This window comes from Pantherophis guttatus, chromosome 5 (assembly GCF_059756535.1).
Source record: "Pantherophis guttatus breed Tessera chromosome 5, ASM5975653v1, whole genome shotgun sequence".
NCBI classification, from domain to species: Eukaryota; Metazoa; Chordata; class Lepidosauria; order Squamata; family Colubridae; genus Pantherophis; species Pantherophis guttatus.
The window spans coordinates 86424220-86440473 of record NC_142067.1 but is presented as its reverse complement, the minus strand read 5'-3'; the positions used below and the strand labels follow the sequence as shown (position 1 = coordinate 86440473).

General features: G+C 49.7%; 2 protein-coding genes across 5 annotated transcripts in view; both read right to left on the bottom strand.

Moving 5' to 3' along the window:
- Positions 1–16254, bottom strand: part of MID1 (midline 1) — a 264924-nt gene that overhangs the window by 235530 nt on the left and 13140 nt on the right. The window lies entirely within an intron of this gene.
- Positions 1–16254, bottom strand: part of LOC148113502 (uncharacterized) — a 30265-nt gene that overhangs the window by 11307 nt on the left and 2704 nt on the right. The window contains exons 2-4 of the mRNA XM_087871443.1: positions 7681–7817; positions 3751–7594; positions 2503–2663 (exon numbers count right to left, since the gene is read on the bottom strand). Of these exons, the coding sequence (XP_087727569.1) occupies positions 2652–2663; positions 3751–5727 (1989 nt within the window). The 5' untranslated portion in view covers positions 5728–7594; positions 7681–7817 and the 3' untranslated portion in view covers positions 2503–2651. The remainder of the gene's footprint in view (positions 1–2502; positions 2664–3750; positions 7595–7680; positions 7818–16254) is intronic.

Here is a 16254-nt window from a genome sequence, read left to right as displayed (position 1 = left end):
GATGACAAAGTTGATAAAGTATTTAAAAGTCATATACTTAGAGACTCTTTGATGAGAGTTTGGAAGAAGCACCGATTCAAATGGGATTATAAAATACCGCTATGGCTGGATCTTGGTCATATTTTGTGGAATACAAATATAAAGTCACTCGGGGGGGTTTTATACAAAGAGGTTCTTTTTACAGATGCGGGCAGATGGCAGCTGAAGACATTGCAGACACTGTTGGACGAAGGGATTAATCTAACGTGGTTACAATATAATCAATTACAATTGAGATGGAAAGAGGACCAAAAAATTGGTATTATGTTGCACGAAGAAGAATTGGTTAGACATATAAAAGAGAAAGGTCCAATGCATATCAAAAGGCTTTATAATGTTTTGTTAGAAAGGGATTCAGAAACCAAATTAGTTAAAGATTGTATGATTAAGTGGGCACAAAATTTTGAAGAACCAGTGATGTTGGAAACATGGGAAAAAATTTGGGTTCAGAATGTTAAATTTACACAGTCGCAGAACCTGAGGGAAAATTTCTATAAAATGTTTTATAGATGGCATTTAGATCCCAAATGTTGTCATGTATGTACCCTAATGTTCAGCCAAAATGTTGGAGATGTGAATGTTTGGATGCTACGTATTATCATGTTTGGTGGACCTGTAGGAAAGTTAAGGCTTTTTGGATAAAAATCTGGTGGGTTATGCAGAATGTTTTGAAGAAAAAAATTCAATTTTCATCCATCTCTCTATTGACCTCAATTGACTACAGAAGAACTTTAGACTTATGCCTAGCATTATACCTTAACCTTTGGATCAGACTGACTTTCCCCCCATTTTAATTGAATAAGGCTATCATTATCAGAATATCTGAAAAATTTCAGCAGAATATTTGGAAACATAAAATGTGTTGAATGACTCAGTTATGATTAGGAAAATAGTCTGAGGAAAACAAATTAAGACAATTTTTCTCGAAATAGCACAGGTAGGTTTCCTTAAGCTTCCTTTAGGTTTCTTGATATACTGATTCAGTGACTCAGTGAGGTTTCTAGATTTTGCTAGCTATAAAATCTTTCAATCAGTGGTGGGTTCCTCCCGATTCGGCCCGGTTCGGCCGAGCCGGTAGAGGTGACAATATGACGTCACCAAACCGGTTCTGCACCCCCCCACCCACCCACCCGGGTTATTCTTACCTTTTATTTGGCCCCACCCCCCAATCTATTGCTGCCTCCTGAGTCCCAGCTGATGGCTAGAGGGAAAAAAACTGTTTAAACTCTTGCTGCAGGGCTTCAAAGGGCCGCCCTACAGCTGATCAGTGTTAAAAGAAAACAAATGAGTAGACCGGTGCCCGCGAAAATAAATGGGTAGACCCAGTGGTGGGATTCTACTCCGGTACAACCGGTTGTTAAGTAGTTAATAGTTAAATAGTTAAGCAGTTCGGAGAACCGGTTGTTAAAAGAAATCTCCTTTTATTTTTTTCCACTTTACAGGGTTAATCCTGTAAGGATTAATTACAACATTTGGTGTTGTTTCCTAGCCTAATCTTTATAATAGAAACTGCTTCTCTGGCAGTATTCCTAGACTTACTGTCACTTCCGGTTCCGGAGGCTATTTTTTTGCTTGACTTTCTTAAAGGGAAAGAGTTGTTTTAAGCTTTTTACACAGCGGTTGGGAGAAAATACTCCCCTGTTGGAGTTCTTCCAGCCAGGGTGCAATCATCAGCACTTTGAAGAAATAATTGAATCCTTTTGTGCATATGGACTACTCAGCGGGCTGAAAAAGTTATTTTTGACTGGTCCTCACACTTTTGACCAGTCTTCAAACTTACGACTGTCTTCACATTTTACGTATTTCGCGCTATCTTGTCACCATGGTGAAGAGAAGCAGTTGTGAAATGAGTGACATGGTTGTTAAGAATGCTACAATGGGCATAAATGATGACCAGGCATAAGTGCGAAGCCCTCTGAGTAGTCCCTATACACATAGCCATGGCCACCCGGTCACATGACCAGCTAGCCACGCCCACCCAGTCACATGACCTCCAAGCCACGCCCATAAATTAAGCCATGCCCACAGAACCGGTAGTAAAAAAATTTAGAACCCACCCCTGCTTTCAATGGTGTATATTCCATCTGTTTAAACTATATGATAAGAATCTACCTTCTCTTCTGATCTTGAAAGTTCAAATTTCATTATTAATTTTGAGGCAAGATAAATTAACTAAATTTTGCTCTATTTCTATTTTGGCACTGGGGGGGCTTTTCCGATTTAATTTTGTGCCTTAGAAGTTTGCTAGGAAGCAGTCACATTATTTGCAATGAGTCATGACAATAAAATCTGTGTTCTGAAGAATGAACAATATCTATTCATACTTACTTTGTCTTTTAAATTGGCGTTTGATTTACAAGGAAGAATTTCATCTGTAGGGGAAAGTCTTATTGATTTCTCCACTGTAATTACTGATTATTATTCAAAACCAATTTCCTGGGAAGGAAATGGGCTTTGCCTTACCTGAAAGCCCTTTCTGATTGCGGTGGGTCCGGTGGTCCTCTTCCATGGGGAGTGCTCTTCCGATGACGTCGGATCGGGTCTGCTAGCTGAGAAGCTCCTCCCTTCCTGTAGCCTCCCAGCTTTCTGATGAGATTCGATTTGTAGCAGACCTACACGGTGAGCTGCAAGAAAGGAAACAGGACACCAGAACCCCGCCGAATCGGCCCTGGGCATAACAGGGCGGGGCGGACCACCGGACCCACCGCAATCAGAAAGGGCTTTCAGGTAAGGCAAAGCCCATTCTCATTGAACGTGGGTCCGGTGGTCCTCTTCCATGGGACATACCAAAGCGTGAAACTATAGGGAGGGAGTTGCCCTGGCCGATGAGGAGGTCCGCTGGAGGACCTGTTGGAGTACCCTACGCCCAAATGCTGCATCCGCAGATGCAAACTGGTCTAGTCGATAATGCCTAATGAACGGGGTAGGGGACGACCAGGCCGCAGCCCGGCAGATTTCCTCCAAGGAGGCTTGGGTGGCCCAGGCGGCCGAAGTGGCCGCACTGCGGGTGGAATGGGCCGTGATCCTGGGTGGAACTGGCAAGGCCTTGGACCCGTAAGCCGTGGCTATGGTGGCCCTAATCCAACGCCCCACTGTAATGGATGAGACTTTTTGGCCCATACTAGATGGCTGGAAGGAGACTAGAAGGGATTCTGATCTCCGAAAGTCAGATGTCCGATGGATGTAGATCCGAAGGGCTCTCCTCACGTCCAGGGAGTGCCAGGCTCGTTCTAAGGGCAGGCTAGGACGTGGACAAAAATTTGGAAGGACTAGTTCCTGTGCCCTGTGGTAAGGGGAATTCACCTTAGGGAGGAACGTGGGGTCCAACCTAAGTACCACCCGGTCAGGATGAAAAACGCAGAGATCAGCCCTGATGGAGAGGGCTGCCAACTCTGAAATCCGCCTGGCCGAGGTTATGGCCAGTAGGAAGGTGACCTTATAAGACAGGAAACGTAGGCCCACTGACCTTAGGGGCTCGAAGGGAGCCTTCGTGAGGGCGTCTAGCACTAAGGGCAAATCCCAGGAGGGATATCTGTGGATAGACCCCGGGCGAAGGTTGGAAGCCCCCCTGAGGAAGAGGCGGATGAGGGAACGACTCGAGAGGGAATGTCTAGAACCGCAACACAAAATGGTGGATAGGGCGGAGACCTGCCGACGGAGCGTGTTAGGGGCCAGGCCTGCCTCAAAGCCGTCCTGCAAAAACACCAGTACCTGTACCGTGGAGGCCGACGTAGGGACGATGGAGCGACGGTTGCACCATGACACAAAGGAGCGCCAGGTGGAGTCGTAAATCCGTGTTGTTGACGGGCGTCGAGCCGCTTGGATAGTGTTGGCGACCCGAGAAGGAATCTTGGACTTCTTCAGCAAGCTCCGCTCAACCGCCAGGTGGTTAGCTGAAGCCATGCCGGATCCGGGTGCAGTAACGGCCCTTGACGAAGAGTCACTTTGTCTCGAGGAAGACGCCAGGGATGACGGACGGACAGGGCTTGGAGGTCCGCGAACCATGGCCGACGGGGCCAGAACGGGGCAATCAACAGGAGCTCCGCCCGGAGGAACAGCATCTTTCTGATGACTTTGGGAATGAGAGGCAGAGGCGGAAAGGCATAGAGGAGGCCGGCCAGCCAGCTGCTGTGTATTGCGTCCACTGCCTCCGCCCCCGGCTCCGGGTAGCGAGAGAAGAATCTCTCTGTCTGGCGATTGGCCCGAGTGGCGAACAGATCCACCACCGGGAGGCCCAGGCGGTCGGTGATCATCCGAAACAGGCCCGGGTCGAGGGCCCACTCCCCTTGGTCCACTGACTCCCGGCTGAGCCAGTCCGCCTGGGTGTTCGTCACGCCCGATATGTGAGATGCCCGGAGGGACCTCAGGTGAGACTCCGCCCAGGCTCCCAGACTCTCGGCCTCCTGCATGAGGTGGCGAGACCGGGTCCCCCCCAGGCGGTTTACATGAGCCTTGGCGGCTACGTTGTCCGTCCGTACCAATACGTGTTTGTCTGACACCTGATCCTGGAAGATCCGAAGGGCCAGGTGGATGGCCCGAAGTTCCAACCAGTTTATATTGTGTGTCAGATCTGACTGGGACCAGCGCCCCTGGGCCATGGACGAGGACAGGTGGGCCCCCCAGCCCAGGAGACTGGCATCTGTAGTCAGAATAAGGAATTGGGACACCCTGAACTCCCTCCCCTTGAGGACTGCTGCTGAAGACCACCACTGGAGGGAGAGGAGAACTTTGTGGGGAAGGAGGACCTTGCGGTCGGAAGTCCCTAGATGACGTTTTTGGAACGGGATCAGAAACCACTGCAGATCCCTGCAGTGGAGGCGCGCCCAAGGGATGATCCCGATGCAGGAGACCATCTTTCCCAGGAGCTTGGACAGGGCTGCCAGGGAGACTGGTCTCCCTGACGACACTGACCTGACCAGTGACCGCAGGCTGGACAGGCGGTCCTGGGAAAGATAAACCTTGCCTTCCACCGAATCTATGATGGCTCCCAGGTGCTGTATGCGAGTCGTGGGTATCAAATGGCTCTTGGCCATGTTGACGGAAAACCCGTGGCTCTCCAGGACCTGGAGGGTGGTGTCCAAGTCCTGGCGCGCTAGATCCTCCGAAGTCGACTGGACGAGGAGATCGTCCAGATAGGCCTGGATCCTTACTGGAAGAGTCCGGAGGTAGCCCACTAGCGCGGCCATGATTTTTGTAAAAACTCGGGGAGCCGAGGATAGGCCGAATGGGAGGGCTCGATATTGATAATGACGACCCGCATAACAGAAGCGGAGGAACTGCCTGAAGGCCGTGTGGACTAGAACGTGGAGGTAAGCCTCCGTCAGATCTATTGAGGACAGATGGTCCCCGGGCCTGATACCCTCCAAGATGGAGCTGAGGGACTGCATTTTGAACCGACGGTATCGGATCCGTCGGTTCAGGGATTTGAGGTCTAGAATTGCCCTCCAACCCCCCGACGACTTCTGGATGACGAACAGGCGGGAGTTGTCCGCGCAGCTCCTGAGGTACCGGTTCGATGGCCTGAATCTCGAGAAGATGTTGAATGGCCGATACCATCAGGAGCGACGAGCCCGATCCCGAGAGAAAGGGCATTTGAGAAATCGGGTCGGGGGTGTGGAGAGAAATTCGAGGGAGAGGCCCACCCTGACAGTCTCCCTGACCCAGGCGTCCGAGGATGTGGCCTCCCATTGGCTGGCAAACAGGGCCAGGCGGCCTCCGATGGGAAGGCTGGACGAACCGTCAGCGGGATCTGCGGGCGGAGCGCCCACGATCCCCACGGAAGGGGCGCCTAGATTGGCCCCGCTGAGATTGGAACCCCTGACGCTCGGAGGGGCGGAATTGTCTGGATGGAAAGGACCTCTGACCTTGTCGAGGAAAGGAGAATCCTTCTGGCCCTCGAAAGGGACAAAAGGAGGAGGAGGAGGAAGAGGGGAGGAATCTTTGTCCCGACCTACGAGACATGGAAGGTAAGTATTTACGCTTGTCCCTAGATTCTGCTAGGAGAGGTTCCAATGGAGCCCCGAATAGGAAGGGGCCTTCAAACGGGGATGTCGCCAGACGCCATTTAGATTTGGCGTCTGCCTGCCATTGTCTGAGCCAGGAAAGTCTACGGACCGTGATAGTTGCCCCAATGGCCTTGGCCGTGAACCTGGATGAATTCAAGGTGGCGTCGGCCGAAAACTCTAAAGCTGCCAGTACCTTAGTAATGTCCTGCTGAGAGCGTAAGTCAGACACTGGAAGACGTTCCTGCAGTTGCTTGAGCCAAAGAATGGACGCTCGGTTAAAGAAGGAAGCAGCCATTGAGGATCTGACGGCCCATGCAGAAGCCTGGTGAGACTTGACCAACACGTGCTCCAGACGGCGTTCCTCCGGTTCTCCTCTGGAGGGCCCGCAGTATACGAAGAGGTCGAAAGGGCGGCAACCGGAGCATCCACCGAGGGCACCTGCAGAAGGGAGGAAAACTCCGGGGCCATATTATAAATGCGCTTGTCCAACGCATTGGGTCTAGGCCCCGAAGCAGGGGCAAGCCATTGCTTAGTGAGGACATCCCGGAACAATTTGGGGCCTGGGATCTCTTCGGTTTCAATGAGAGGTTCCTCAAACAGAGGCACTGAAGAAGTTCCCTCCCCAGCCGGATTAGGGCGGGGTGTTCCTAAACCAGTCGTTAACTTAGCTTTGTGCAATAAGGACCTGAACAATTGGGGTTTGAATAGGCCTATGAAAGAAGGTTGGTCTGGGGTTAAGTCTTCATCATCAGACAACTCAGTGTCCTTAACCTCCTCACCGGTGAGAGAACCTTGGACAGAAGAAGCTGATGAATGAGCTCTGGCAGGGGCTTGAACCCTATCTGACATAAGACCTGAACCTTCCACATCTATGTGAGAGGGTGAATCAGAAACCCATGAGGCTGTTCTGCGCTGTCTGTCGGCCTGAATGCCTTGCTGAATGGCCTGATGGATATAAGCCACCAAATCTGGGGAAATTACAGGCCCCTGCCCTTGGTTATCAGAACTCTGCAGGACTGGGGAAGGAGAGACCCTGCCCCCCCCCGGGGATTGAGCCCTAGAGGGCTCTTCTTCTTGATTCCCAAAGAGAGATTCATTAACTTGTTGCTGTGGCTGAACAGAAGCCCCATCCCCATCCGGGGATAAGGCTGGAGGCAAGGCCTGGGCAATGGGTTCAGGTCTCACAGGAGAGGAGGCCCGAGCAGGGATAGAGGCTGAGGCCTCAGCTTCCTTAATAGAGGCCTCCTTGAGGGCCTTTTGTATTGAACGTTCAATTGCCTGGTGCAGCCTCATCTCCTCCCTTGATCTAGATTCAGAAGATTTGGAGGAGGATTTTTTAGTCTTTTTTGTAGGAACCTCAGCTGAAGTTCCAGGTTGGTCCAAAGAAGGGCCCTGTCTCTTAGTCTTAGACTGTCTGGTGGGAGCCATTGTAGAAAGAGGCCCAGACCTCGCAGAAATGCAAAATGGCGGAGGGAGCAGAAAGGCCAAAATGGCGGCTGCCACGAGGTGAGCAGGGATCCCTGGAGAGGCCTAGGAAGGCTGCAAGCCGTCTGCCGAAGAAAGGGCAAATAGAACAATTAATCCAGGAGGGGAGGATGATCCTTAGTTAATCCCCCCCCCGCAGGGAGAAACTTACTTTGGCAGCAATGAGTTCCAATTAGACTGTGCTGTCTCCTTTGCAATTCCCTCCAGGCGCGTGGGCGAAAGCCCAGGGGGCGCCAAATCGCTGCTGAACAGGCAGGAAAAATCGCCCTGCCTGCGGTCCTGCCGGAGCTGAAAGGAGAGCCGGAGGAGAATGGGGCGATTAGGCCCGAGGGAAAGGCTCCCAGCTCCTGTGCCTTCCGGCGCGATGCAGCCCAACAGAGCAGTGGAGGCTCCGCCTTCCCCGCCCCTTCTGAAGCCGGTGCGGCGGCGGGGAAGCAACCACCTAATCCCTGCCTGAGGGCTGCTGCAGCGGCATAGGGAGTTTAACCCCTCTCGCTGCCAGAGAAATCTCCACCTCGAGGGAGCTTAACTCACCTCGATCAGTCCTCAGCGGCCTCGGGACGAAACCTTGCTCGCTGGGAATTATTCCCCCCCCCCTGGGGGAATCAGGCAGGCAACAATTTAGAAGTCCAATTAGCTGGAAGGCAGGGATCAATTTAGAATATCCAATTAGAGTTATAATACTTCCAAAGTTATGGAGCAGCTCAAACCGTGACTTGATCCAAATCGGATCGAGTCTGAAAGCTGGGAGGCTACAGGAAGGGAGGAGCTTCTCAGCTAGCAGACCCGATCCGACGTCATCGGAAGAGCACTCCCCATGGAAGAGGACCACCGGACCCACGTTCAATGAGAATTACAGGATTTTCAGTGTCCTATAAATATTTTCATGGCACTAACGTCTGTTCAAAACAATTATATATAGTAATACTCTATACAGCTAATTCAACACTAATTAATATTACAGAGTTATTTTTTAAAAATATGAAAAGGAATGGTAGTTTAAGAACAGATATCTAAAAGTAAAAACTACTCTAATTATTCTGTCATGCAGGCTTGGCTTCCAGTGGTTGATAGAAATGCATTCCGATTTTGAGAACTTAGGCACTGAAACCAAGAGCCATTATATACTAATATTTTACAACAAAAAACTATGTCAAAATATATTTTATAGATAGAAAGTAGTTACCTAAAATAATATTAATCCTCTAAAATCCCATTTAGCAACAATTACTATCAGGGTTGGGATTGAAAATTTTTAGCAACCGGTCCTCTGCCTGGTTGCTGGGTGGGCATGGCCACGAGGGTGTGGCCTACTTGGCCTCCTGCACCACGGAGGGGGGGTGTTTTTGCCTTCCCCAGACTCTAGAGGCTTTCTTTGAGCCTCCGGGAGGGCGAAAATGGCCTCTCCCATGCTTTGTAGGCCCGCCGGAGGCCGGAAACAGGCCCATTTCTGGACTTCCGGTAGGCCCGTTTTTTGCCCTCCTCAGGCTCCGGAAGCTTTCCTTGAGCCTCTGGGAGGGCAAAAATGGCATCCCCCGGGCTCCGGAGGCCCTCTGGAGGTTGGAAACAGGCTCCTTTTCAGACTTCCGGAACTTCCCGTAGGCCCATTTTTCACCCTCTCCAAGCTCCAGAGGCTTTTGTTGAGCCTCCGGGAGGGCAAAAACAGCCTCCCTCAGGCTCCGAAGGCTGGAAACAGGCCCATTTCTAGTCTTCTGGGGGGCCATTTTTCACCCTCCCACAGCCTCCGTGCGGGCCCTGCACTTACTTCGCATCCAAAGCGGGCCGCATGGAGACTCCTGAGAGGGGCAGGGCAGGGTGGGCGGGGCCAGCCAGTCTTGCAACTACCGGTTCAGCGAACTAGATGTAAAATTAGCATCCGGTTTTCCCGAACTGGTCCAAACCGGCTGAATCCCACCCGAGTACTATCCAAAAAATAAAATGATACTAAAGCAGGATTTATCAAATGTTATAGGTGTATATTTCTTTCACACTATAATGGCCGAGAAAATAGAAGTTGCAATTTCTAAACCACCAGCATTTAGTGTCACAGAATTTGAGAATCTAATATATTGATCTTTATAAAATATTTTTATACAAACAGAAACACATACATACAAATACTACTTTGTTTGTCTATCTGAGATAATAGTGACTGGCTAAAAGATTGATATTGTATCATATCATATCATATCATATCATATCATATCAAGAATCAAATTATTAACATATGCACCTATATTCTCCCATGAATTTTTTGAAAACTGGTTCTATCAGAATGATAGCTCACCTGAGAGAAGAGAGATAAGATATTACATTATGTCATGTTCACATCCAGCACTTTACATGACATCACAACTGCTGCAGAAGCCAAGTAAAATCTTATACATGTGAAGTTTACAGAATGTAACATCTGTAGCTCTCTGTTCTGAGGTAAGCTGAATGGCAATCACCATTCTGAAGACCTCTGTGTATTCCTTCCTGTATCTGGGTACCTTTTAATGCTAATGCACTGTATATAATCAATTAAGTGTGAAGGTGTATACTTATATACATAGTGTGAAGGTGTATACTTATTGTATATATACAAGTGCAATTTGGTAGAGGGCTTAAATGCATAGAATAACAACTGATAATTCCTAATAAGGATGAAGCCAATAATGTGGTGCCTCCTTGTGGTAAATGTAATTGAAATTAGGATGCATATGTGTATTTAAAAAAAACATTTTCAAACTAAACTTTATAATTCAATGAAGAGATTGAAAGAACTTAAAGATTGGCAATGTATATAAAAACCTACATTAAAATATAAAATATAAATATAAAATATGTATGTTAGAAAAAATAAATTAACAGTAGAACAATATATCAGCAGAAAAATATTAATTATATGGTGGAAAACATTGTGAAAAATGCACATAAAAAACCACAATGCTGCATATCATTTATCATTTTATGTTCAAAAAGTATTTTATTTTATAGCCTGCAAAACATTGTCATTATTCCATACATCATCATCTTCTTCTATCTACATATATAGAAAAGGATGTATGTATGTATGTATATTTGTTTGTTTGTTTGTTTAAGCATAACTGATGTGATTAAAATATACTCAAAGGACATAGATCTAATTTTATAAAACTTGGACACTTGGATTATCTTCATAATCGAGAATGTTAATGTATTTTTCACTAAAAATAAGTCAAACAAATCAAGATAAACCATAGAATTCCATAAGCACTGTAGTGCACTTTTTCTAGGCAAAGATCTGTTTAGGAATGAGGATAACATTTTTTTTCCTGCCTACCTTAGCAGTCAGCCTTCTGGAGTTTTGTTATTGCCCACTACATATTTAATGAATCTGGGGTAATTACTTACCAGCAACAAGATATTATTTCTGACTTGTTGCAATGATTATTTATTTTTTCAATCTGTTTGACTTGCAGCAGTGGTCAGGTAAATAAAAGTGATTTGAATCAAAGGTGAAAGCAAATAAGTAATAAATAGTTCAATATGCTTGCTTTTGTTTCCCCTTTTTGGGTTAAGTATGTTTTTCCCTTCCTGATTAATCATTTCTTAATGGAGAATCACATGACTAATTTAACTTATAAAAGCAGAATTGTCTTGTTTCCTCTGGATGTGTCTGTTCATGTTCTTGCCATGGGGGAAATATTTCATTCAATTCTCAACCATATTATTTAATAAACAAATCACACATGTCAGTCAAACACCACTGATGTACGTCATGTAGAAACAGTTCTGAAGAAGCACAGGCCAAGTAAGCACAAACAGATGTTTGTAATCCAGCCAGAGTGCTAATGGGAGCAACATGGCAAGTCTTCAGAAGCAAAAGGTATCGTACCCTGAATCAGCCAGCCTGTGAGCTGCAGGAGCAACCACATAACTTTGCAATACAAGGAACATTCCTTTCTGTTTTAAAATGTTAGTTCAATATTTTATAACATAATACAAGAAGAAAAAGAAAAGAAAAGTAGGAAAAGCATCAAGTAATTAGGGAATGAACAAATTTATAAGTATAATAAATTTGAATAAGAAATTCAAAATATCATTGGGATTGTTCTACTGTATATATTCAAATCTCTTATGTTCAGACCATTCTTAAACTCAAAGTTCTTGAAATATTTTTGAGTCCAGCAAGAACTTGTCAATCTGCCAAGACTTAACATCTAACTGCACAAAAACTATGGAGAGAAAGGACGTTGCTTACCTGAACGTCCCTTCTCGACGCGCAGCTGGAGAATCCAAAGCTTGGGGTAGTTCAGTAGTTGGGTAGCCTACACTGAGTGTGTTCCTTTAAGAGATTTCTCTTCAGACACGCCCACTTGCTCAACAGAGTCCCAGTTTTGTTCACGAAGTAAGGAGCAGTAGAGCGTAAAGAAGAAAGGTTCAGCAGCCAAGCTGGGTGGGTTGGATTCTCCAGCTGCGCGTCGAGAAGGGACGTTCAGGTAAGCAACGTCCTTTCTCCAACGCGCAGCTTGGAGAATCCAAAGCTTCGGGATTTACCCAAGCAAGTTTACACAGGGAGGGTGACTGGCTGCTGCGCGTCGTCTGAAGAGTTGCAAACAGCTTGGAGCACTCGGCGGCCAAAGGATGCTTCCGCCGAGGCAAAGGAGTCCACCTTGTAGTGCCGGATGAAGGGATTCAAGGATGACCAGGTGGCCGCTCTGCAGATGTCAGAGATGGAGGCATTAGTGGCCCAGGCGGCCGTCGTGGCGGCACTCCTGGTAGAATGTGGAAGAATCCTCTGCGGAATTGGTCTGTTCCGAGCTGAATAAGCCTTGGAGATGCAGGACTTAATCCATCTCCCAATTGTTGTGGAAGAAACCTTCCGGCCCATGGAGGATGGCAGAAAGGAAATGAAAAGCGATTCCGATTTCCGGAAATGCTCTGTTCGCTTAATATATCTGCGCAGGGCCCGTCGGACATCTAAGAGGTGCCAGTCTGCTTCCCGAGGATGTCGAGGTTCGGGGCAGAAGTCCGGTAGGATCAATTCCTGGGCTCGATGGAATGAGGAATTTATTTTAGGCAGGAATGAGGGGTCTAGTCTTAGAACCACGCGATTCGTGTGGAAGATACAGAGGTCGCTTCTCACGGACAGTGCCGCTAGTTCGGATATACGGCGAGCCGAGGTAATTGCGACCAGAAACGCCACCTTAAGTGTCAGAAAACGGAGGCTGATGGAAGCGAGAGGCTCGAATGGAGGGTGCATGAGGGCCTGAAGGACCAGAGTCAAATCCCAGGTCGGGTAGCGATGTATAACAGGAGGGCGCAGGTTGGATGCCCCTCGCAGAAAATCGCGAATCGTAGGGTCTTGGGAGAGAGGAAGTGTTGCAGAAGTGGAAAGGACCGTACCCAGTGCAGCAACCTGGTGACGAAGAGTGTTAGGCGCAAGGTGCTTGTCCATGCCTTGCTGAAGGAATCCCAGCACTTCGGGAACGGAGGCAGACGTTGGATCAAGGTGGGATTTAGCACACCAGGAGCAGAAGGAGTTCCAGGTTGCATTATAAATGCGGCATGTTGACGGCCGTCTTGACGCCTGGATCGTGGGGATTGCATTGCTAGGCACGTTGGCTCGCCTTAGCAAGATCCGTTCAAGCGCCAGGCGGTCAACTGCAACCACTGCGGGTCTGGGTGCAGAATGACCCCCTGGCTGAGAACGATCCTGTCCCCTGGAATCCTCCACGGCCGTGCCACCGACAGGTCCACCAGATCCGCAAACCAGGACCTCCGAGGCCAGTGTGGTGCGACCAACACGACGTCTGCCCTGTCTGCTATTATCCTGCGGATCAGACGAGGAAGGAGCGGTAGAGGGGGAAAGGCATAGAGGAGACCCCTGGGCCAGGGAGAGGCGAGGGCGTCGACTCCCTCCGCCTGAGGGCACTGGTACCGGGTGAAGAACCTGGGGAGGTGAGTGTTGTCGCGGCTGGCAAATAGATCGACTAGAGGCGTGCCGAATCTGCGGACGATCTCGGCGAACAGATCTGGGTGAAGTCGCCACTCGGCGTGGTCCAAGTGTTGTCTGCTGAGCCAGTCCGCTGTGATGTTCGTGGTCCCGGCGATGTGCTCCGCCACAAGGGACAGGACGTGCATCTCCGCCCAGATCAGAAGCAGGGTCGTTTCCTCCATCAATGGACCCGAGCGAGTCCCCCCTTGGCGGTTCACGTGCGCCTTTGCTGTTACATTGTCCGTGCGTATCAGGACATGGTGCCCCGACACAATCTGCTGGAACCGTTGAAGGGAGAGGCGGATCGCACGGAGCTCCAACCAGTTGATCCCGTTGCGACACTCCTCTGCTGACCACGTTCCCTGGGCAACGTGAGATAGAAGATGACCTCCCCATCCCGTCAGGCTGGCGTCCGTTGTCACTACCAGGCGCTGTAGATTCTGGAAGAAACTGCCCTGATGTAGGCTCTGGGAGGACCACCAGAGGAGAGACCTTGAGACCTCTGGAGGGAGGGATACTTGTGCGGAAGAGTTGCTTCTCCTGGCTCTCTGAAAGGGAAGAAGGAACCATTGGAGCTGGCGGGAATGGAATCTCGCCCAAGGGACGACAGACAGGCAGGAAATCATTTTGCCGAGCAGTCGGGACAGGAGCAGCAAGGTCACAGTCCGAGAGGAGAGGACCTGAGATGTTAATGACTGGAGACTGGAACACCAGTCCGTTGACAGGAACACCTGGCCCCGTACAGAATCTATTATTGTCCCGAGGTGAAGAATACGAGTAGTGGGTTGCAATTGGCTCTTCGGAATGTTGAGGGAGAAGCCATGATGACAAAGGCAGCGGCACACCACCTCTAGGTCTCGGGATGCCCGGGCCGGGGAAGGGGAGAGCACTAGGATATCGTCCAAGTAGCAGTGGAGCCGTACCGGATGTTGGCGTAGATGGGCCGCCACTGCTGCCAGGAGCTTCGTAAAGGTTCTTGGGGCGGAGGAAAGTCCGAAGGGCATTGCTTTGTATTGGTAATGCCTGTTGTTGTAGGCGAAGCGTAGAAAACGACGATGGGAGAGCCGTATGGGTACGTGGAGGTACGCCTCTTTCAAATCGATAGAGGTCATCCAGTCCGTTGGTCGAATGGAAGCCAGGATCGATCGGAGGGACTCCATCTTGAACTGATGGTATATTATAAATTCGTTCAGCCTCTTGAGGTCTAATATGCCCCTGTGGCCCCCGGACGCCTTGGGGACCAGGAAGAAAATTGAATAGAAGCCGGTCCCGCGATGATGGTGGGGAACCGGTTCGATGGCTTGAATTTGAAGCAGGTGATGGATCTCTGCCTCCATAAGCTGGCGCTTGTCCAGGTTGGGAGAAATAGGGCATTGGATGAAGTGCGAGGGAGGTCTGGAGCGGAACTCCAGGGTAAGGCCCAGACGAATAGTCTGGAGCACCCAGGCGTCCGATGTCGAGATCTCCCACTGAGGAAGAAAATGAGTCAGACGGCCGCCAATGGGAAGATGGATGTAGTCACTTCCCTCTTCTAAAGTTACGGGATCCCGTACCTCGAAAGGGCCGTTTGGGTGCTGGGGCCTTTCGACCACGGTCTCTGAAGGAGGGTCGATCGAAGGGACGGTCGAATCCTTGAGAATAGGGCCTTGAGGAAAAGGACCCCGAAGGGCCGGAGTCGTTCCGAAAGGGCTGCCTGGTGAAGTAGGACGGTGGTCTACGATCTGCCCTTTTATAAGAGGATGGCATTACCTTCCGTTTATCCTTGTCCTCGACAAGAATGGGGTCTAAGGCTTCTCCAAAGAGACGGGAGCCTTTATATGGAGTCGAAGCGAGGCGCCACCTCGACTTGGCATCAGCTCTCCAATTTTTTAGCCATAATAGACGGCGAGATGTGACGGACGACGCCAGGGCGCGCGAGGCGAACTTCGCGGCGTTGAGCGAGGCGTCCGCTGTATATTCAGTAGCCGCCACCAGTTTGTTGACATCTTGGCGGAGCCTTGAATCCGCAGGGGGAAGGCGCTCGTGAAGTTGGCGGAGCCAGATCAAGCAGGCACGGCTGAAGAAGGAAGCCGAGGTGGCTGCCCTAACCGCCCAGGCGGCCGCATTGTGTGTACGCCGGAAGTTGAACTCGGCTTTCCGGTCCTCAGAGCGCAAACTGTCGGCGACGTCGTTGGAAATTACAGATGAAGCCGTCAGATTGGCCACAGGTGCGTCTACAGTTGGTAACTGAAGAAGATCCTGAAGGCTAGGCGCCGAACAATAAAGTTTTTTGTCTAGCCCCGAAGGGGCGGGTAAGGAGGAAGGCGTGGACCAGGATCGCTGGACCACCTCTGAAAAGAGCTGTGGACACGGAATAAAGTCCGCTTCCGCCTTAGGTGCCATAAACAAGGCGTCATGGTGTTGAGAGGGACCAGGCTGATCCACCTGAGGGGCTGGGTCTGCCATATTTGTGGCCAGCTTGGCCTTGCGCAAGAGCGATTTGAATAACGAGGGTCTAAAGAGCCCAGAGAAGGCTGGCTTTTCGGGTGGCATGTCGGCGTCATCAGATAAGTCCATATCCGAGGGGTCGCACTCTCCCTCCTCCTCCGACGACTCCTCGCGGTGACCATGGTCCAGATACGAATCGGACCCTTGCGTCATAGCCTGATACTGGATAGGGGTCTGTTGAGAGTCCCGGGCCAGAGGAGGAGGAGGAGGAAATCGTGGCTGAGGCCAAGCCCCATATGGTGCAGCATGTTGAGAAGTTGCTGCCAATGTCCTGGT